General features: G+C 46.8%; 2 protein-coding genes across 5 annotated transcripts; both read right to left on the reverse strand.

The window, feature by feature from the left end:
* Positions 1–210: 210 nt before the first annotated feature.
* On the reverse strand, positions 211–16,236 carry slc12a6 (solute carrier family 12 member 6). Of its 3 annotated transcripts, none has more exons than XM_019871148.1 (26): positions 16,071–16,236; positions 12,969–14,212; positions 11,656–11,750; positions 11,467–11,592; positions 10,267–10,413; positions 10,131–10,185; positions 9,149–9,279; positions 8,826–9,067; positions 8,210–8,325; positions 7,939–8,136; positions 7,708–7,872; positions 7,426–7,524; positions 6,847–6,904; positions 6,604–6,778; positions 6,400–6,518; positions 6,231–6,329; positions 5,982–6,101; positions 5,074–5,178; positions 4,831–4,999; positions 4,565–4,760; positions 3,933–4,102; positions 3,630–3,761; positions 3,447–3,554; positions 1,900–2,135; positions 1,417–1,550; positions 211–1,270 (listed from the first exon to the last, which is right to left on the reverse strand). In XM_019871148.1, the coding sequence occupies exons 2-26, from the start codon at positions 13,189–13,191 to the stop codon at positions 1,179–1,181; spliced, it is 3,510 nt and encodes a 1,169-aa protein (XP_019726707.1). In that variant the 5' UTR covers positions 13,192–14,212; positions 16,071–16,236; the 3' UTR covers positions 211–1,178. The 3 variants fall into 3 exon arrangements, with proteins under 3 accessions (XP_019726707.1, XP_019726709.1, XP_019726708.1); XM_019871150.1 differs by having other exon boundaries at positions 12,969–14,215; XM_019871149.1 differs by lacking the exon at positions 16,071–16,236 and adding an exon at positions 14,464–14,545.
* Positions 16,237–16,350: 114 nt separating this feature from the next.
* lpcat4 (lysophosphatidylcholine acyltransferase 4) lies at positions 16,351–21,050 on the reverse strand. Of its 2 annotated transcripts, none has more exons than XM_019871154.1 (13): positions 20,630–21,050; positions 20,028–20,391; positions 19,676–19,788; positions 19,526–19,586; positions 19,279–19,337; positions 18,682–18,716; positions 18,548–18,602; positions 18,375–18,457; positions 17,572–17,697; positions 17,352–17,502; positions 17,182–17,298; positions 16,955–17,090; positions 16,351–16,788 (listed from the first exon to the last, which is right to left on the reverse strand). In XM_019871154.1, the coding sequence occupies exons 1-13, from the start codon at positions 20,723–20,725 to the stop codon at positions 16,649–16,651; spliced, it is 1,536 nt and encodes a 511-aa protein (XP_019726713.1). In that variant the 5' UTR covers positions 20,726–21,050; the 3' UTR covers positions 16,351–16,648. The 2 variants fall into 2 exon arrangements, with proteins under 2 accessions (XP_019726713.1, XP_019726714.1); XM_019871155.1 differs by having other exon boundaries at positions 17,182–17,274; positions 20,630–21,041.
* Positions 21,051–21,644: the final 594 nt, after the last annotated feature.

The following is a 21,644-nucleotide window of genomic DNA, read 5'->3' on the forward strand; positions in this document are numbered from 1 at the left end:
TAACAATAATGTTCCACTTTTAGAACTGAGTGGTATCGTTTTTTTATGGACGACTTTGTTTTTTAATTGTGTATTTCAGGCATTGGTCTGCAGGGCAAATTGAAATCTATAATTTACAAATGTATATTCTGCTTGTGCGGGGAGACAAATAAAATAATTGAAATTTGTATGTCATGTATCAATGTCCAATAATTTAACTGCAGGTCAACATTTGTTTCTTCTAAATCACTTTATTCCCAAAATGTTCAAGCAAATAATGTCTCATTTCATAATTGTGTCATTAAAAAAAGATACATCTTGGAATCTCTGTCTTAAAATACAGGCAATACGATGTTGGAAAAACGAAAATAAATCCCTGCACTGTAACACTAAAATGTGAAGAAGGGAAAAGCAGTTCACAGCTCATCATCAGCAACAAAGTCTCATTCATACACAAAGACAGCAGCACATGAATCTTTTCTAAAATCGCACACATGCATACTGGTCATTTCCATTGGTATGTTCCGTTTCTCAACTCGTCCCGTACCTCCACGGACATGACGTACACAGTGACCAACCTTAGAGGCTTCTGCTCAAAATGATATTGAAGGTATTGCAGTTACACAAAAAAGTGTCATGACGGCAGGTGCAGGTGAAGAAGCTGCACATCATTACTGTACTGGGTTTGTGTAACTCCCTTTACATCACGGCAGAACTACGAGAGACCTGTTCTGTCACCGAAGACAAACAACAACAACAACAAAAACATGTGCCATCCATGTACAGTAGTTTAAAATGAGAGGAGATAAGAAACAATTTAAGTTACTATTATGGAAACAAAAGTGCAAAGCACGAACAAATTTCAACATTTGGAACAAACATACCATATTTCGATAATAAGAAAAAAAGAGAAAAATTCAACCCTGAGTCTCGTCAGAGTAACGACAGCCTCTGACGCTTGACATCTTACGACGACTGTCAGCGGGGAAAACACGCTCCACAAAAACACGGTGCTATTTTATTTTTTTTCAATCTTGCAGTGTGACGCAGTGGAATGGAAAGGTGCGCGCGTGTCATGACAGAACAGTGAAGACGAGTGAGCGACTAGCGGCGGTTGGTTTGAGAAGTACCATGCAGCAGATGGCCACCCCCCTCTCACTTCCAGTAGATTGGCAGCTGCCTTCAAAGTGGACGTCTCATCACGAGTAGATGGTGATGACTTCGCTTCCTCCACCACGGACCAGCAGTACGCGCTCCAAACCCTCTGTTAGAACCTCCAGGAACTCCATGTCTGCTCAGTGGGTCAAGGATATGCAAAGGCATTTATGCCAACAACTAACATGACAACATTCATGCCAACACCAAAACTAACTGAACATAAATTAAACCACCAAAGGGGTCCCATCCATACATGAGCCAGATTAGGAGTAAGGATACAGTTCTCATCTCCCTCCGGGTTCTTAGGCGGCCCCGGCATGTTGAGGAGGACGACTCGGGCATCGTGGGATTTATTGACGATGACCTCGTTGAGCTTGACGGCCGTGTGCATCCTCCTCACGTTGGAATGATCACTGAAGGAAAAGCCATTGAAAAACGAGAGAATATAAATTCTGAGGAATTCTGAAGAGCGAACCTCCAAATTAAGTGCTGTGGATTTTATTCACTTGTTAAAATGAAGAATGTGAGACTATATTTGATCAAGAAATGTGTCAAAATAACTCCTCCTTTGGGAAGAATAACTATGACATTTTGCTAAAATGGGATTAATTGGAATATGGAAAAAGAGTTCCAAATTGTGCCTGGAAAGAGCTGAACATTTTCAAGATGGATTGGTTTGAAACGGACAAGAAACGCGGAAGATGAAAATGTCAAATGATTCCTTCAGACTGGGACTTTTGCCGAGGACGTGTGAATACTGACGGCCGGATGCTGAGCATGTCCCTGAAGCCCTCGGGCGTGGAGCATCCAGAGTGCGCGGCCCGGTACTGCGACGCCTTCTCTTTGGTCCAGGTCATTTGAACACGGCGATGGCGCTCGGACGAGGAGCGGTCACCGGCCGCCGCTCGGTCCCGCTCACCGCCGTCTGTATCGTCGTCCTCGTCCGAGCCAATGCTGGTCAGTCTCAACATGGAGTTGCGGTCCTTGACCAGCTGAGCCTGGTTCGCGGGCCGCAAGAAAAAGAGATAAGGTCAGATCTTTGTCACCGATGGACCTCTCTTCCAAAATCTGTCATCTTGCTACGTTTCTCTTTGTTCCTATCGGCCTTGGCATCGGCTCCCGCACATCGACGCACAACCCGTGCTGACTGGCTAGGACAACTCCAGCACATCCTAGTCTAGCGAGCACACTTCGGAGCGACGGCGAGGGCCTTTGGTAGTACTGTTCGGTCAGAACCAACGGGGCTTCAACGTGGAAAGCTGCTCAAGCAGGCCTTCCATACTGCGTACCGGTACACCTATATTCTCAGTAGTAAGACAATTCAGCGTGCTTATAGAACCACGATGGGCCTGATTTATCAAGACAGCCAAATACTGTTGTGTTGTCAGAGTTGATATCGCCTGATTTTTGACTCCTTGACTGTGCCTGGCTCCAAGTAAGCCCTGATACCATTCAAAATTTGATCGCTCAAAACATATGTCGCAATCATTTTTGTTTCTGACATTTCAAAAATGTGCAAAACCCTCCAGTGGCATTTCTATCAGCTTTGATAAGATGACAACGTGCGTGATAAATTCATCCATATGCCAAACCCCCTCCAGGCAACGCGCAAAATCAACTGGGCTGCAATTCAGCGGGTTTGGCAGACGCAACACTGGCTGCGCCTGGTTAGTAGATCAGCTTCAATCAAGTTTGTGCCCATTATCACATGTGCAAACCTTTAGTAAATCCGGTCTTATGTCTTACTAGTAGCGTTTCCACAACTGTATGACAGTGCACACGTGTACAATAGTTATGGTACTCTGGTAAAAACGGTATGTTACTAGTGGGGCTAAACTACCCTAATTGACAACTGTGTGCTGCTCCTACTACTCCTGCTAGAGACATTATGCACCTCTAGCACTTTACAAATAGTTCGCAGATGTCAACTACTGTACAGTTTTGCATCCGTTATAACATGCAGCCGTTCGAGTGTGCCCCAGTCATTCTACTAGTGCACTGTAATGCTAAACTCTGGAAGGCAGTAGTTGAAAATAACATTTCCCCTAAGACATAGCTGTTTGACAGAGAACCCAATGCAGGGACCTGAAAGCGGCTATCAAAGCTATGAAATAAACGCCCAGACAGCTCGCCATACTCCCGAAGAAGCCATCTAGTTGGACTAGCTAATAGCTGGCTACTCACGTCATCAAAACTCCAGCGCACCCGCTGAGGAAATCCAGCAGCGAGAAGGAAGCCAGCATTTTGAACAACTCAGAAGTCGAGAGGGAAGGGCGAGATATTCCAGGCACGTAGCCGCGCGACTTTACCTCTCGCTCGCGGTCCGATTTGGAGAGACGCATTTGGCGGAGCATCTGGGACCTCTGCTCCATCATCAGGGTCCTCTCGTAAGTGTACGCACTGATGTCACTATCGTGCTGAGTGGGCAAAAAGATGCGTTATTCGGTGTCCTCCGACCTCAAAGAACAGCGGGGGTGCGAGGGGGTGCTTACCATCTCGACAACTTCCACTTCAGCCTCGATGCGTAAATGATAGAGGAAGGTAGCCAGGTCCTTCTTCATCTGAATGGAATTGTCCTCCATCTGGGCTACGGTGAAGATGCGCATCCCGCACTTGCGCCACACCTGTTCTAGGCCAGGTTATTAGAGTTTAAAAAACAAACAAACACTAACATTGAAAAATTGGGGGAAAAAAATCAAAAGGGAAGAAACTAGAACATTATAAACTATTATAATAGTGGTCATTTTGAGGCATCTACTGTCAAAAGAGAAAAGAAGAAAGTGAGTGTCCTGGACCTTGTGCTGGCGCAGCAGGAAGGGCAGCAACATCAGCATCCCGCCGTCGTGCACGATCCACCACACGTCTATGTAACCGTCGGCGTACGGCTCGCTGTTGCTGGGGAACAGGGAGATGTTTTTGGGCACCAGCAGGGCCAGGTGAGCGGCCGTGGTGACGCGCACCGTGTCTGGAAAGGGGGACAGGGGATGTCTTCAGCTGCTTATTCAAAAGGGAGTGGCGGGACATAAGGTGGTACCAATTTGCTGTTGCTATATTTGAAACAACCACATAACTCTGCCTTAAAATCAGCTCGTGTACATGATTGTAAATGTCATAGACGGGCTAAGAAATGTCATGGGTAAGCAGGAGCTATATTACAATGGCTATACAGGGTGAAAGAGAGAGAGAGAGAGAGAGAGAGAGAGAGAGAGAGAGAGAGAGAGAGAGAGAGAGAAAGAGAGGCATGTACTGTTTATTCACGGAACCAATAAACGTCTGTCTGAAGGTACCAGTGTACTTTATAGCAGAATCTCTTCTTTAAAACAAGTACTGTATATGCACTTCTCCTTCAGCAGAGAGCCGAGTGAGAATAATATCGCCACTTGTGCGGAACGGAGATGAGTGAGAAGCCGCAAGGGTGGGGACTTACGGATGAAGGTCTTCCACGATTGCGGATCTTCGCTCTGCCTCCAGGCATGAGGCCATCCCATCACCACGGTGTTGGGCTTCATCCCACCCAGGCCACTGGACTGGATCATGTGGCTGATGCCTTCGCGCGCCTTCTGCGCAACGATGCACTGGTAGAAGCCCTTGACTCGTTCCTTATCCATCAGGAGCTTCAGGGTCTGACACGCACATTAATGAATTCTATTTCTTGGGAGTCAAGAAATCAAACACGGACTGATGTGAACTCACCTGTTCCGCCGCCAGTGCCTCTCCGTAGCTATGCAGGAAGTTTCCGGGAACCACCGTGCCCACGATGGTCAGGCCTTTTCCCGCCTTCAGCTGGCTGGCAAAAGTCAGCAGGCGAGGAGACTTGACGTGCGCGTCTTCATCCAGTTTGAGCAAAACCAAAAGCTGAGGCCTGCGGGAGCCAGGTCTTAAAAGGGAGCTCGAATCTTCCTCCTCGTATCCTCACCTCATGGGAGACTCCCCTACCTCCAGTTCTTGGTGTGCGGTGGGCCTTCTTCCAACCTCAAGAGGGCATAACGGGCGGCACTGAGTGAGAGCCCGCGGATCCCATCTCCCCACTCTTTCTCGGCTCTGAATCACACATAGGCCACAGTGTATACACTCAGGGGCCAGTTCATTAGGGTCGCTTGTGCAAACTATACAATACAGTGGTACCAACGAAAACAGTGCAGTACAGTAAATCTCCCTCAAAGTCAGGTTTGCGTCCCACAGTTCTTTTTTTTTTTTTGGACCGTTCATTATTCACATTCTCAATCCTGTCTATTCTGCATGTAATAATATTCTTGACCACTAGATGGTGGAAAAAACTCTGAGAACGATGTGAATTTCGGAGAAGAAAGAAAACCCAGAAGTTGTCAGTACAGCCTCAGTTTTGTTGAAAATGATTTAATGTCCATCCACCCATCCATTCATTTTCTAATCCACTTATCCTCACAAGGGCCGTGGACATGCTGGAGCCTATCCCAGCTGTCTTCAGGCACTGGGCGGGGTACACCCTGAACTGGTTGACAGCCAATCGCAGGGCACACACAGACGAACAAGTAAACACACTAACAGTCACACCTATGGCCAATTTAGAGTGTTCCATTAACCTGCCAGGCATGTTTTTGGAATGTGGGAGGAAAGCGGAGTACACGGAGAAGACCTAGACAGGTATAGGGAGAACATGCAAACTCCACACAGGAATGAAAAAACTGAGCGTTTTGGTGTGCCTTTGTGGGCGGCGTAGCCTAATGAATGTTGCCCATCAACACGTTAAGTGCAGTGTTCAGCGTATCCAAAAAATCTTGTAACTTGAGGCACTCGTATGTCAAGGTACCACTGTAAAGTCAAGGTAACGCTGAACGGCACATGCCATCGCCATGGCAACATACCCGTGGTACTCGATGTACTTGTAGATCATGCCTGCAATCACTATGGCAACGATTGCATAGTACCAGGAGGAGATGAACATGAGCGCCAGGCAGATGGTCATCCCCAAAAATGACAAAGTCCTTGACACACACACGCACACACACACACACACGCACACACACACACACACACACAAGCACAAACACCGTGAGTGTGTGAGAGACCAAGTCCAATTGCAGCGGCGGTGGTGGTGGCAGCGGCGGACACACCAGTGGTAATAGGAGAAGCGCGGCCTCCAGTTGGGTGTCCTCAGGAGGGTCTGCAGAGCGCAGGCCAGATTGACAAACAGGTAGCACATCAAGAAGAACCTGGATAGAGTAGGTGTTTGACAGCTCTGGTGACCAATGACGTGCAAAGAGAGAGGCCGGGGAGTCTCACATGGTCAGGATGGGAGCCACCAGGTCCAGAGACGCGATGAGGATGCCCAGCTCAGCAATGAGGGCCGTCAGCAACAGAGCCCAGGTGGGCTCGCCGTTGGCTTTGCCGTGACCAAACACCTGACGCACACCAGCAAACGTGCGTCAGCGCACTGCCTTACATGCGTGACATCATGCCGAAATGTCCTATGGTGTCAGCTCCAACCCGAAGGAAGGGGATAATGTTGTCCTTGGCGATGGCCTGCAGAAGCCTTGGAGCACCCGTCAACGACTGGAGGCCCGCGCCGCACGTGGAGAAGAAGGAGCCCACCACAATCACCCAAGGGGTGGGCCAGGCTAATGTTCCCACCACCAAATTCCCTTGGATTGAGTCTCCAAACCTGTGGGAAGTGACAAAGTTCTACAACATGTCTCTTACACAGGGAGACACGTCACGAGCGGAACTGACTTGTCTCTGAGGACCACGCCGTCAATGCAGGCACCAAATAAAAGAATGCTGCTTAGGTCTGGGTGGAATGAACTCAGGAAAACATGGCCATCAAACCTGCATAGCTCATCTCATACATTATAAGTTATTACTCTCGCTTTGTTTTAGCATTAGCATTAGCATCTATGTTGCAGTGCAATCACTCTTTAAAATTAAGCAAAAGCTTGAACACAAACTGTGCAACGACCCAGTTATATAGTCTTTCTCCTCTGTGAATAATGACTAATATTAGTGCCGTACTGATAAGATGAGAGGAGTTGCGACGTCTCAACAATCAGTACAGTATATCCGTCTTTTTATACCGCCCCCCAGTAGACAAGGCTGAGATACCAGGAATGGCAGCATGACGGCTTTTCAGTGTGATGAAAACTGTTAAAACAGACATTGCAAATTTTTTTTTGGGGGGGTGGGGAGACTGGAATAAATTAATGGTGATTTAATTTATTTCAAATAGGAAGAGACGTGACTTTTTTGCATCCTGAGCGTGGTCAAAGAATTCATCTCTCAAGGCACCACTGCATTGCTCTCTTAGAAGGATACAGACAAAGGAGGTGGTGAGGATGGCCAGGATGGTCCCGATGGGGATTGAACGCTGGGCGTCTTTTAGGTCCCCTGACCGATTGGAACCGGCCATGATTCCTGAGGAAGACAAGGAACAAGCTTTAGGAAAATACCTGTTCAACTCTTTAGTCGGTATGGGCGGGTATCATTAAAGCTATCGATAAGCCAGGCCTTTTCTCTGGCTTCAGTGATTTCTCACCTCACAAATGCTTGAGTGGAAGCCATCATAGTTGCAATGCATGAAAATGAGAAAGTATTTACCGGTGACGGAGGGGAAGAAGATTCCCACCAGCAGGGTGAAGGAGGTGGTGATGTCAGCAAAGACGTAAGGCTGCTGTGTGGACGCCGAGCGGGGTCCCTGGGGGGAGCTCAAGGAGCTTTTCACCACCACGTCTCCTTTGCTGAGGTACGAGCTCCACAGGTTCTCTGCGACGCAAAGTAGAAACGTCAGCCCCGCAGCGGGCGAACAGCTGGCAACGTGGGTGGCGTTACCGGCGATGATGCCACTGGCCAGACCGGGGATGCCTTCGATTTGGGAGAAGTTGTTAGCGGCAAAGTAGTCGTCACAGGAGGAGTTGAGCTCGGCGCTCTGACAGAAGCGGCTCCACAGGTATGTGGTCTTCTCCATCGGAATGGGGCTGGGACTGGGGACCAACTCGAGTGTTGGGAGCGCCGTGGTGTTGACGTCCGCTGGGGAGCAGGGCGAAACCTTTGTCAACTTTGCAGGTTCCTGAGCCGCCGTGCACGTGCAGACAAAATGCACCTCCAGCAAGGGTCTCGTTGGCCAGCTCACTCTCGGCCGAAAGCAGGACGGTTTTAGCACACTGGTTGTCGACGAGATCATGGCCGTTGATGGTTCGGTTTCCTAGCATACAAACCCTGCAAAGATAACGCAATATTTTAGTGGGAAGCTCCTTTTAGCATGACACCCACCTGTTCCCAGTTAGCCAGTTCACTTGTGGGATGTTCTATCCAGGTGTTTGATGCGCTTTCGTCAACTTTCTCAGTCTGTTTGGCCACCTATCCTGGAACCCTTTCGGAATGTGTTGCAGCTATAAAATCCCAAGTTAATGATTATTTGCTAAAAACAATAAAAGTTTTTGAGTTTGAACGCTGAATATCTTGTCTTTGTGGCGTGTTCAATTAAATGCAGGTTGAACATGATTTGCAAATCATTGCTTTTAATTCACATTCAACACAATATCCCAAATTCATTGGAAGAGCCAAACTTCAGTTTTTTTTTTGTTCCGGTTCCCTCCCGCAAATTCCCGTGGAAAGTCTACGAATTAAAAAATTCAGGCAATTTTGCATTGCCTCGTGTCACAAATGTAAAGCATCAAAAGGAAGCAATGTGCCAGCGATGGGAAGAGCGCACATACGTGAAGTTGGGCGGCTTGAAAGCGGAGACCAGCGCCCCCACATAGATGGAGACAATGGAGATGATGACGCAGGCCAGGAAGACGGAGGCCAGCTTGTTGACGTACTTGACGCCCACAAAGACCAGCAAGGACATGAGGAGGAGGCAGACGGAGCCGTAGACGCGCATGTTGTTCAACATGGCCGCACCCTCGCCCTCCAGCCCCTTGGCAGTAAAGATGGCTGCCTCAGGCGCGATGTACATCTGGAGGCGGAGAATAGGGAGCGTGTGGCCTGCGAGCGCGCAACTGCAAGTGGCAAAGACATACAAAGACAGACAACCCACCAGCAGGATCTCGACGGCTCCGAGGATGTACATGGCGCCGGCAAAGGTGGTACCCAGGTAGAAGCACAGACCAACTGCCCCCCCAAATTCCGGACCCAGAGAGCGGCTGATCATGAAGTAGGAACCACCGGCTGGAGGAGGAAAAAGTAAGGTGAAGAAATAATATGCAGGCGCACCCAAACCGAATCGTACAAAAACCAAAGCAGTATTTCTGACAGAAAATAATATAAATCCAATTAATCCGTTCCAGAACCCCACCAGTATTAACAAAAAAATACATTCTGTAGAAAATAACTAGTGTGAAGTGCAGTGTGAAGTAAATGACTAACAAAGTGGATAAATGAACGTTTAATGTCACTTTGATCTTCACTAAAGACCCTTGATGGCGTGCGTGTAGAAGACAGGAGGAGAGAGGGAGCTATTTTCAAACGTAATTATGAGTTCTCTCGAATTTGATCTTGTCGCTTGTATCAGTTTCGCCACATTTTCTTTGGCCCCTGGGTGGCTTATGTAGCAGTCACAAATTATTTTGTGCTTGTTGACTGAATTCAATTACGAAAGAAGCCACCTTATAGTGTGGTGAAACTGTGTTTTTCTATGGTGTGCCTTTATTTTGAAGCTTGCGCCTCAGATGATTCTGGGAAATGAATGGCAGAGTCACGCAGGGTTTTTTTTTTGTTGTTTTTGTCTTGGGATTTTTTGAGCAGATGTACAATAACGTGGACAAAATTTAGACAAAACGATTTGACGAAAACCGAATCCCAACGAAAACTAGGAAATAACGAAAATCGAATTCCCACTGTATCAGTTTGGCTCCATTTTGTGGCACTTTGGAGCCGAGGAACTACAGTATGTTGAATTCAGTTGCGGCATTTCATTTTACAAAAGTAGTGGTTCGCTGCCATCTTGTGCCATTGAGGCAATTCAAAATCTTTATTGTGCAGGAGGCAAATTGGGGGGAAGGGGTGGGTCATAGTGATACCTGGAACGACTCCGTTGGTGGCGATGGCGCTCATTGATATGGTGGTCAGCATCGTCTGGAGGGGTAACAAAGAGGCGAGGGTGAGACGGGCGCGTTGGCCGCTTTACACCCCTTGACGGCACTCGGCGGCACTCACGCAGCAGCAGCATATGAAGACGATACAGAGACCCTGCAACACGCCGGCGGTCCCCACCACCCAGGTCAAACGTAGGAACAAGATGACGCCAAAGATGTTCTGCAGACACGGCAGGTAGACGCCCATGAAGGTCCCCATGCGCGGCGTCTGCGGAGGGCCAGAGGACACCAAATAAACTCTCACATTACAATTCGGCAAACTAATTTACAACATAACAACAATCTGATCTCCTGGTGGTGGCTCCTTATCAGCAAGATGCCAGTGAGAGGTCAACCTGACATCAGCTGCTCTCACACAAAAGACTAATAAATGCCAACCTGCTTTGGGCGCGTGACAGCTCGACGGTTATGAAGTCACTGCGTCCACTACGCTAGTATCAAGTCAAGACATCAGGCCAAGCTTGAACAAGTACTCCCTCTCCCTGTCAAAGACATTTGCTCCCCACCGTCCTCGAATCCCCACTCTCCCAACCAGCAAACCCAATTACAGTCAAACCTCGGTTTTCGTCCATAATCCGTTCCAGAAGGCTGTTTGAAAACCGAATTGTTCGAAAACCGAAACCACGCTCTTTTTAAAATAAAAATGTTTATTGAACATGTCTGCTCACAATGGAAAGCGACACGAGGAAGCGTCACTTCCTCGTCTACCTGAGGAAGCGTCACTTCCTCGTGTAAGGAAGGCGAGAGGAGTCAAATGGTGCATTCAAATGTGCTCAGTTTGTTCGAGAATCGAAATTTGTTCGTCATCCGAGGCATAAAAAACTTTTTGGTCGAAAACCGAATTGGTCGAGAACCGAGACGTTCGAAAACCGAGGTTTGACTGTACATTCAGACATCTTCAGTGCCATGCAGAGAACCGGAACGTACAGAACTCCAATCGGCTTCTACTTGCTAGTGTTCTATAATGTGAGTTAAAAAACAAAACAAAACAAAAAAAAAAACATCTCACCAAGGCATGAGAAACTCTTTGCAATAAGATATCTTAGCAACGCTGCAACCATCGTGTTCCGCCCATCCGCGAGGCCATGAAGACTTGAGCGAAAAGCTAACGGAATGTTTTCCTTTGGCATGACATTTACAGTTCATTTTCCCAATCAAAAGTTTGTTCATCAGCCACCACTGGACGGCGAGGGAGGAGCTTCAGATTTTTGATTTTTTTTTTGGTCTCCGTTTTCTTCAATATTTCTCAACATTTCCCTACCTTGGCCTTCTTCTTCTCACTGTTGCTCTCGGCCTCCTCGTGCTCCTTGGCGCCCTGCATCAGGTTGGTATAGTTGGCCAGCCGACTGAGCAGAGATGACACTTTGGGCCGAGTGTCCATTTCCTCCTGCGAGGAACGAGAAGACGTTCAAGACTCGTGGAGTTGGGACCTCACGTTATTTGCACAAACCTCAAACAAGGCCAAGTTCCTGTCGTAGAAGTCGTCGTCATCCACGCCGTGGCTGTTGTTGATGTACACGCTGGACAGTTTGGAATTTCCATGCCCTGCCAAGACAGAGCACGGCAGAGGTGAACGCACCGTGAGCAAGAAGCTGGCGTTTTGCTCAAGTGACGGCCGCTGGGCTGCGGCTGCCCTCTATCGTGGCGACCATAATCCCCGCACAGAAGTGTAGAAAGTAAACGAAAAGGTTCACCTCCTGCAACATGGTTGAACGCGCACGTGCAATCAAAACCCATTAGTGGATACCTGTTCCTCACCCGATTTTGAGTTGTTTTTTTTTTCCTGAGCTGACAATAATAATAACCGCATAACGGTTTTGTCACTGACTTGAGAGCTTTTTCTGTCTCTCAAGGCGTAACTGGGGAAGAGGATCAAAGGGGGGGGTGTCAACTGACAAGTGTCTTCCAGCTGAGGTCAGCACACCTGCGTGGGATTTATCTGGCATCACTGCAGGGGAGGGGCGCGAAGGGGTGGGAGGCCGTGCAGTGCTGCCTCGCGCCGCGCTACTCCGAGGTCTTGGTTCTCGACTGAGCCACTCACTTGGGGACACTTGAAACGCAGTTGGGATTAAGCAGCTCAATTCCTACTTATGGAAGCTTATTAAATATGAACAGTGTGGGGCGGCCTTGTCACTATGGACTTGCACAAGTTGTTCTTTCAAGCACGGAAGTGAAAGCGTCAGCTGACCGCGGCCGGTTTTGCTGACTCTTGGCTCAAATGCTGAGTCAGGGAAGCAAATAGAGTTTGTTAGGCCAGCTGTTTGCAAAACAAAAGCCCAACTTCTCCCTTTGCCTACAAGGGAATTTATATCGACTGTACTTTTAAAAATCAGCTGTGCCTGATGTTCCAATGTTCACCCGAGCTCTGATCATATGTACAGTAAATGGCGGCCATGGCTAAGTGGTTGTGAACGCCGCCTGCCATCGAACCTCGAGCAAGGTGCCAAAGCCCTAAACTTAAAGAAAGTCATTTCTGGAAAAGGCACAATGGGCAAAGAAAGGAAAAGGGTACTCGTAGAATATTATTTGAATATTGAATTGTAGGCAAAGTGGCTAAAATGACAATTTAGTCAGCGTCAGATATTTGCATGGGCCACCAGCCGCCAGACTTGCCAGGGGATGAGTATTGCGCATCATGTTACACTTAGTGACGGTTAGTAAATCCTGACGGCGCAATTGACATATCTGCTAAAATCCAGATTAAATTCCAGATTAGTAGGCCAGTTCACACTTGGGGATTTATTCTCTGCGCACGCTGCTCACCTTGCTCCATGTTACCGTGGTCCGGCGTATCCGTGCCGCCTCCTCCCGCCGGCGCCGTTCCTCCTCCCGACGTGTCGCTGGGGGGCTCGCTTCGACTGATGCTTTCCCGGGAGCCGAAGCGCACGTGGTTGCCGGAGCGGGAGCTGATTTCGGGCGACGTGTCCGACAGCCCGGGGTGGTCCTCCGCCTTGGTGGGCGTTACGGTGAACCGCACGGACGTCATGGCGAAGCACTCAGGGGGGTGGGGGTGGGGAGTGGAAAGTGGGGAAGGGGTTTCAGGAATACCGGGGCGAGGAAAGGGAGGGTGGCTGGTAGGCTCACAGGCTAGCGAGCGTGGCTGAACCCAACTGAGTTTAGCTGACGCTTGCAGGTGAGGTAACAACTGGCGGGATAATGACTTCTTTTCCGTTCGCCCTTCTCCATCGAGGCGACATGACTGGCCAGCGGCAAGCGTAAATGACCCAAGGGGTCAGGTGGATGTGAATTGCGCTTTCCTTTGGGGCTGTCACCATTCAATATTTTGAAAATCGATTATTCCATTGATTAATTGAACAATCAGATGAAACTCTATTTTCTCCCGATTATTGTTTCTTAACTGATGATGGTCGTTTATTTGGTATTGTTAAATGATTAAACTAAGTTCAATAAACAATTATGCACCATCACTGGGGAGGGGGGCAAGTGACGCTGTATTCTTCCTTTTTAATTATTCCTTCTTGAAAGTGAGAGCCACTTCTTGGTTATTGAAGGAAGGCCGACTAGCTCGAAATACACTTCTGAGGGCTTCTTCAGGTTCAGCTCCATGCCAATGACAGGTTAATCACAGGAAGACTGCAAATCATTATTTTTATTTCCACAACAGATTAAAATGAGCGTCTCCTTTTTTTATAAAACTGATTTCGATTCACTTACTGCTTTGGTCCATAACTACCCAGAAAAGGTGGAAAATTGTTTATCACTACTTTTCAAAGTAAAAGCAGATGTTTGCAAATCTCTCTTTTTTTTATTCACCACACAAGATAATCTGTTTGCTTTCTTGGAAGACTCCACAAATCAGACAATATTTACTGAGAGGAGTCTGAAAATCTGAGGATTTGGACAATTTTAAATGACACAATGGCTCGAAATGATTCATCAATAAATTAAATAGTTGTTGATAATTGATTGGTTGGCGATTGATAGATTAAAAGTGACACCCCTATTTTGCTTCAAACCAAAGTGGTGCGGGTGTATCTTTTTGGTTTCTGCTGGGGACAAGGGCAAGGTTTAGGGTCAAGGATTGGAGGTGTTGGAGCAGTAGAAACAGAACACAGGGAAGACAGAAAGCAAGGATGAGGAAAAAAAACTCAGCAGAGATACTACATAGTGGTTAACAACCCTGCCGAAATAAATTAAAAATATTAAAAAAGCCATGACAACGAGGCACTCTGAAGTGGCCACGCCTGCTCAAAGCCCCAGCCCACGTGCTAGCTTTTTTTCAGTTATTTTTACCCACCTCCTTGCTTTTCCACCTTTCTGTTTGAAGAGCGAGTACTCACACCTGATAACGAGGCGTTCTAAAGCGGCCACTGCAGCTGACTATGCGAAGAGAAGATGTATATTCAGGGTGTAGGCGTAGCTGTCTGGCTAACTTCACATCACAACTGCTTTGCTGCAGCGAATGAAGGCACTAAGTTCCCTTCCAGTGGAGGAGCGGTGAATCGTGAAAGACGCCCAATTGTGTCACTGGGTATTGTGTTAGCCACACCCTCCCCCCAAAAAATGGAACACTGAAATGGTCAAGGACAGGGTCTCCATAAGTGAGTACCGTACTACATAGTTCTCAGTCTTTGCAGGTGGTGCCAATAAGTATCAACAAACATATAATATCGGAACCAAAACTCTGAATTCATTTTATTGGGTCTTTAACGAATGACATTATTTCCCATCTCTGAACAGGTTCAAGCACATCTACCAATGACTCACCGAGGTACAGTATCGACACAAAGCATGTCAAAGAATAACCAGGGTCAACTTGGAGATGGACAAAAAAAAAAAAAAGCGGCTCCAACCGGTTGGACCAGTCGCTGCTGGCTGCCTTGTTTCAATACGCGGCGTTCCCAAACGGGAGACGGCACCTGGATAACTTTTCCCCGTCTGTCATTTTTTCTTTTGTCTTGTTTTTTGCATTTTACCCCGAGGGCCAAAATCCTAGCAGATGCATTCATTTTGACTGCTCCTAATGTAAATACATTGCTTAACATCAATGAAAATTGAACTCAAATAAAAAAAATATTTCTCAGTGAATCAAAGTACATGATGCCACAATTTAAATGATTGGACTCACGCTCGTTTTTATTTTCATCTAAAACGTAGCTTGGCGCCACTCATTTTTGGTCACATGACTTTGAATTGGTATGTGCGCTTTGTAAAATTTCATGGCCCACATTCTGTTACAATAACTGTACTCATTTATAATGTAGCCTTAATTCAATTGTCAAGTACATGAAGCGATGAGGAGGAGCAATCATCGGTGTGGATGTGACACTACGTTTACTACCGTGAAATGCAAAATGTATAAAACGTAAGACGCCAGTGCGTGTTTCATAAAAGCCACATTGAGAATTACCTATTAACCAATGTGTCCGAAATGGTCTAATTAATGAATAACGCAAAAGAAGCCCAACCAAAACCTCGCCACGCTCGAGATAATAATCCTGCCTTGAACTGGATTGAAAAACAATCAATAAGGCATTACATCAAAGCAATGAAAAATGAGCGTTGGTCGAAAATGTCGCAACAGCTGCTCGCGCGTCTCTGTGGCGACAGAAAGGATTGCGGTGGTTTATGGGGATGCGGACATTTCAAACCGGCTGCAACCAGCTTTGAGTTACCAGAGAGTACTCATTCACGTTTTGCGTTTTCGTTTCCCAGCTTGGTGTTTTTCGCCGGCAATAAGCGTCAAATAGCGAGGATAATATCGCAAGGGACGCCGGCTCGCTGGACTGTCAGGTTCAAGCCAGCAGCATGCTAACGTTTGCCACCTAACTAGCCCATGCCGCGCGGAACTGTCAGCTGTCAACCGCCGTGACACACAACACAAGGAGGGCCTAAAGCTCGTACCTGGCTCGGGTGATGTCGACACTCCGTCTCCACCGAGGTGTTCCGAGATCGGACATCTGTGGAAACAAGGGGGATGCCTCTCGAAATGTTTCTCGGCTCCTTATTGTCCGGTCGAGAATGCGAAACCGTGAGGTATGTCCCTTCCCGCTCTCAGTCCCATCCGCAACCTCGCGCATGCGCAGTGGCAAAAATGACAAGACAAAGCTGTTGTAAAATTTTTATTTGGATTCAAAGCCCCTTTTTGATCTCCCAACACTAGGAAGAAGAAATAATTTTTTTAAAACGTAAATTAAATAGAACGAACAATTGACTGTTAAACGTGTGAGCAAAGAACACAAATGACATTTCCCTATAAAGAAAGAGATTCATATAAAAATATATTTACAGGACTTTTTTGTACAGGTTGCCTTTTTAAAAATATTCACAGATAAAACAAGAACATTTGTGTTAAAGGCACAATCGTGAACATGCACACAAAAATGCAATAATACAATGTTTAGTTAGAATTACTTTGATAAAGTGTCTCTTTTCGCTGAAGTAAAACAAAGCTGCAGCTAAATTTTTGTGTATATGAAGCATCATATCACTTTTTTGTTCCCATTAAACATGATTCCGTTGTTGTTGACCAGCAATGGACGTGCCGCCCGGCCGGGCTGCAGGTGCTCGCTCATCACTTTCTGATAGGTCGGGTGGCTCATCAACGCTCGCACAAGGTCATCTGAGAAGCCAGAAGCAAAATACCCCAAAATCAATAACAAGCTATGAACTAAGACAACAAAACTCACTTGAGGGGAAAAAATGCAGCATAGCTTGATCTTTTTTTGTTGTTTTTAGTAGAAGTAGGTCCACGCGGTTTTTGCCACCTCTGGTCATAATAAAATTACCTTGACTTAACTGGCCACCACTGGAAACCTCAGAGTAGAGCTGTGCAGTGTGATGCTGACGTAAACCCAGCAGCGCCCCCATCAGGCCAGATAGTTCATCGGCACTCAAACTTCCTTTCCCCTCTTCGTCAAACAACTGAAAGGTCAAAGGCAATTGATCACAGTGAACACCTGTTTATGGCATGTATTCTACAGTACGTTGGATATCAATGTTGTCAAGTAGTTACATTGAAGGCCGTGCGCAGGAGTGACTGGATGTCAACGAGTCCAGAGAGAGCGGCCATATTCAGATAGATTCGTCTCAGGTCCACTACTTTTTCCTGAAAACCACCAGACAGAGCAAGCTAACGGACATCACGCCACAGAGATGACGCCACAACAGACATCCTCGGAGTACCTTGGAGTAGAGCCGGCAGACTGTCGCCGCTGTCTGCCGGTCGGCGAGTCCCAGAAGGGAAGAGAGTTCTTCGACTCCGACCAGAGCGGATCGTGACTGACACTTGTCAATCATTCTGTCCAACGCGGCTTCCATTTCACTTGCTTGCAGGCTGATGCACACAAATTACGGGTGGTTGTTGACAAACGTGACAAAATGTTCTAAATAGACGCTCTCATACCCGGCCTTGCGCAGCAAAGTCAGCGCTTCCCTGCCGGGCGACGGCAGCGGGAGCGAGAGATGGCCCACTCTTTGGACGGGCACGCCACCCTCCATCACGTAGTCCGTAGCCGGGACACCCAGTGCTCTAAAACGCAGCGCCAGAAAATGTTTGACTTTCCATGTGCACTCTTTACGCTGTCAAAATGGCACCAAATGGACAACAAATACAGTGCAGAGTATAAAAAGGCACCAAGCAGCATTTCCCCTCCCGCTGTTTTTACAATTGTCTTTAATTTGAAATAATTCAGTGATTCTAATTTAAACCCCCAAAACCAAACAGAAAATGCACAGGTTATATACAATATATTTTTAATCGACATCTTTGAATTGATCATAAAGATCATTATTTTTAACCTGTGAGCAACTTTGTGTGCAAAGTGGCAGGAGATGGTTGATTTTAACTATGTCAAGAACTTTTTGAGTTTGGGAATATTTGGTAGGAAAAAGCACTTTTTTTCCCCAAGTCAAGTTTTAAACAATGAACATGCTTTGTTACAGTTCAATTTGCAAGCAGGAAACATGTTAGCTATCCAGATACAACTAATGATAGAAGCGTGAATCAGGCCAATGGAGACAGCAAACTGAGTAGTTTCGTTAAAAAATAAATCGCATTTCCCGATATTGCCTCATGGGTGAGCCGGCTCTATCACAGCAATCTCTAAATCACCGATTCCCAACCTCTGTGCCGTGTAACGCAGTCCAAATGAAACGAATGCACTGAAATGTTTTGAAAATGATCATCTATCTATTTTGAATAATTACTTTGCCATCAGCTTCTGCACATTGTCAGCGTACAGGTTGGGATCGTTCCTCTCCTCCGGCGAGGGATTGTAGACGGGCAGGAACTGAAGCACAACATTTTGTTAAATTAAACAGCACACTGACACACACCCACACCCACACCCACACCCACACCCACACACACACACACAAACCTCCACAGTCATGTTGGTGTATAGTTGCGACGTAGTATGCCACAGTGCTTCCACCCTGTTAGACGGACGAAAAACATCAGCATCTGCACAAAAAACAAAACCCGAATGGCACCACAAGCCCGGCGAGAACTCACCATGTTGACCCTTTGTACGTCCAGCGAACCGTGTCCTGAAGCACAAAACCGTATTGGAAGAGACCATTCAAAACAACACGAATAACACGTTCACTTCAGTAGTAGTGCAGACTGATGATGCGCCATTTTTTCATCCAATCAGATTTGAACCTCGTTGTGTTGCTATTTCAATCCGATCTGCCCACGGCTTTCATAATGAGTCATGCTTGCCCTCGCAAATTCAGTTATATCAGGAAGGGGACGGTTTCTTCAATCGCATTTCAAATTCGCTTGGCCGTCGATGACGTCAAAAATAAAAATTATTTCTTCAGATTGGTTGGCCAGAGCAAAAACCTCAACTCACAAAACATATCTTGCACACATTAGAACAGCAAATAATTCAGATTTTCTAGGGAGTGTCAAGCATAGTCCGCCACCATCCGAATATTTGTGTCGCTAAATAAGATATGCAAAATAGACAGAACATGTCAAGCTCATGCCACCGCGAAAAGACTCCAACGAAACATTTTTTCAATCCCTTCAATTAAAAGCCAGCATTGTTGTTATTTTTGATGCAGCATGTGTGTGATTGAGGCGAAGAGCCAAGTCTCTACTCACCAATTTGTTGGGGTAGCGCAACAAAACTGGTTGGACTGGGACTCCGCATAGAAAAGCACCTGCCGGCAAGCAAGAAAGGAGAAACTCCTCAAAAGGAGAGAAACAAAATGACTGAATGACTTCGGCAAACACTACGCCCTTTTTCCCTCCTCATGCCAATCATTCCAGAAGAAAGCCTCGAGCGCCGCATCAAGGACTGGATCGTTGCGACTGACTGTCTCGAGCCGCTCACGTCAACTCTACTCACCGGGTTTGAACTTGATCAGAGCGCTGCCGTTTGTGGTGGTGCCCTCGGGGAACATCAGCGTCTGGCCGAGAGTCACATGGGGGAAAAACACACACGCGCCCAAGAGACTTTTATCAGCGGTCACTGGTTTGAATATTTGTGGCGTCTTACCTGAGGCCAGTATCCGTTGGAGGTGATTCTCTCTGTGAGTTGAGCAACGGCCTTCTTCCTGGAATCCGGGTCGCTCCTGCTCACCAGCACCGACTGGTTGAACTCCAGGAGCGCTAACACAAAAGCAGTTCAACACGCATAAAGATGATGGAAAAAGTCTACACACCCCTGGTCACATGACAGGTTTTTGTGATGATTAAGATTTAAACCAAGTTCATTCATTTCCAAACTTTTGACGCCATAAATTTGAACTCTAACTTCGTCAATTGTTTTTTTTTTTTTTGTTGTTGTTTTTTAAACTACCGCTTGAGAGAAGAGTTCATTTCCCCCGCCTCAATTTGATCCGACTCACCTCCGATGACAGGCAGGCTGGTGTTCTCCGAGCGGGACACTACGGTGGGCAACTGGGTGGTACACAAAACTAACATGTCCAGAAAGGTGCTATGGGGAGCCACCACCAACACGGGGGCATCCTTCAAGTCAGCCCGCCGACCTTTGACCCGGACCCACACGAACCCCAAGGAGAAGAAGACGGCCCGGCTCAGAAACCAGACCATGGGATGGAAAAGCCAGCGGCGCCAGCCCTTCACGGGTCGGGCGCGATCTTCCGCAGACAGGCCTGCCAGGCGTAAGCGGGCCAGAGGCCACATAAGGAGGAAGAACAAGATCACCAGGACCAGCCGAACCGGGAACAAGAAGCTTCCGAGGATCAGACCCTTGGGAGAGAACAAGCCCCGTGGCAGTTTAGAACTCCAATCCACATTTTGTGGTCCATTGACAGACTAAGAACATGTCAATATTTGCACATGAAATATGACAGTAAACAAATAGCTTTACTCCAACATGGCAGCCATGTTATCCACGTGAAGATGTCGAACATGCACCACCGCGTTGCCAAAACACCCAACAAGCATTTTCGGTCATGTGTGGAAAAAGTTGACGAAAAGTGCTTACCCGAATCCTTTGGAAGCGGCTCATCGTCACCTCGTGAAAGAACGGATTCGTGGACCCATGAGGGGACAGGTGGACGCGACGCTCCAACTTCTCCATGGTGACGATAGCAACCCCCCCACCAAAAAAAGGCTCCGGGCCTAACGTGAAGATGAGGAGTTGCCGAAGTGAGCACGACAAAATTCAAGTCAACACAAGCTGAAGCTCAAGAGAACTTGTCAAACAAGCGAAAGGAACATACTGACAGGAGCACGTGTGGAGAGTAACTCGGTATGTAGGTGTGTGCGCGCACACACGCTGCTGGAAAGGTGACTAATAAGCGGACGCGGTGTGTGACATCACGACACGCCACTTTCCTGCCACACGGATGGTCGGACCGGTCTGAGGGATTTATTTGGGGGCTCGCCAAATCCGGTTCCTGCAAATATTATGATTGTTAATGTTAGCCATCAAAAAAAAAAAAAAATGGGAGTTGTAAAAAAAAAAAATATCGAATTTACTAAGCTAGATAGCGTCCTTAAAATCCACCTTGAGGGTTATTTAACTAGTGAATCATCACCACGTTAGTGTAACCGATTTAATCGACAATTTATGTCGTTAACTTTTCGGCTAACACTGAAATCAGTGATAATGTTCCTGGCAAGAGCGTCTTGGTGTCAGTTATGCGCACTCGGTGGCGCCGTGAAAAATGTTGAAACTTTGGTCGTATTATTGTGTTGTGTTGTATATTATTTTGGTAATTTTATGTTAAATGGGCTGTAATATACTTTGTTACATCTGCAGGTGTTGTGAAAGCTCTTTAAATATGAAGACTGAAAAAAATGCGTAATTTTCTTCACAGCATGCCAAAGTGTTTTGCTTACTGCTAACCTCAACCTGAACCAAGTCCGCACATGAGCAATAAAATGGAATCGTCAAACATGAGAAGTTTACTGCGCCAGGGAGCCTATTAACATAAAAAATACATTTATGGATCCAGTAACTTTCGATTTCTACTTTTCAAAATAAAGCCTTTGCA

This window comes from Hippocampus comes, unplaced genomic scaffold (genome assembly GCF_001891065.2).
Source record: "Hippocampus comes isolate QL1 unplaced genomic scaffold, H_comes_QL1_v1.1 scaffold83, whole genome shotgun sequence".
NCBI classification, from domain to species: Eukaryota; Metazoa; Chordata; class Actinopteri; order Syngnathiformes; family Syngnathidae; genus Hippocampus; species Hippocampus comes.

What these genes read in the sequence shown, in the direction of transcription:
- slc12a6 (XM_019871148.1), bottom strand. Translation starts at nt 13,191, where the DNA reads ATGACGTCCGTGCGGTTCACCGTAACGCCCACCAAGGCGGAGGACCAC. An exon ending in GTGGCTCCCATCCTGACCAT is followed by an intron (nt 6,330 to 6,399) that starts GTGAGACTCCCC and finishes TACTCTATCCAG; the next exon opens with GTTCTTCTTGATGTGCTACC. An exon ending in CCGCACACCAAGAACTGGAG is followed by an intron (nt 5,000 to 5,073) that starts GTAGGGGAGTCT and finishes TGGCTCCCGCAG; the next exon opens with GCCTCAGCTTTTGGTTTTGC.
- lpcat4 (XM_019871154.1), bottom strand. Translation starts at nt 20,725, where the DNA reads ATGGAGAAGTTGGAGCGTCGCGTCCACCTGTCCCCTCATGGGTCCACG. An exon ending in ACACCAACATGACTGTGGAG is followed by an intron (nt 18,458 to 18,547) that starts GTTTGTGTGTGT and finishes GTTGTGCTTCAG; the next exon opens with TTCCTGCCCGTCTACAATCC. An exon ending in TCCTGCGCACGGCCTTCAAT is followed by an intron (nt 17,091 to 17,181) that starts GTAACTACTTGA and finishes TTGACCTTTCAG; the next exon opens with TTGTTTGACGAAGAGGGGAA.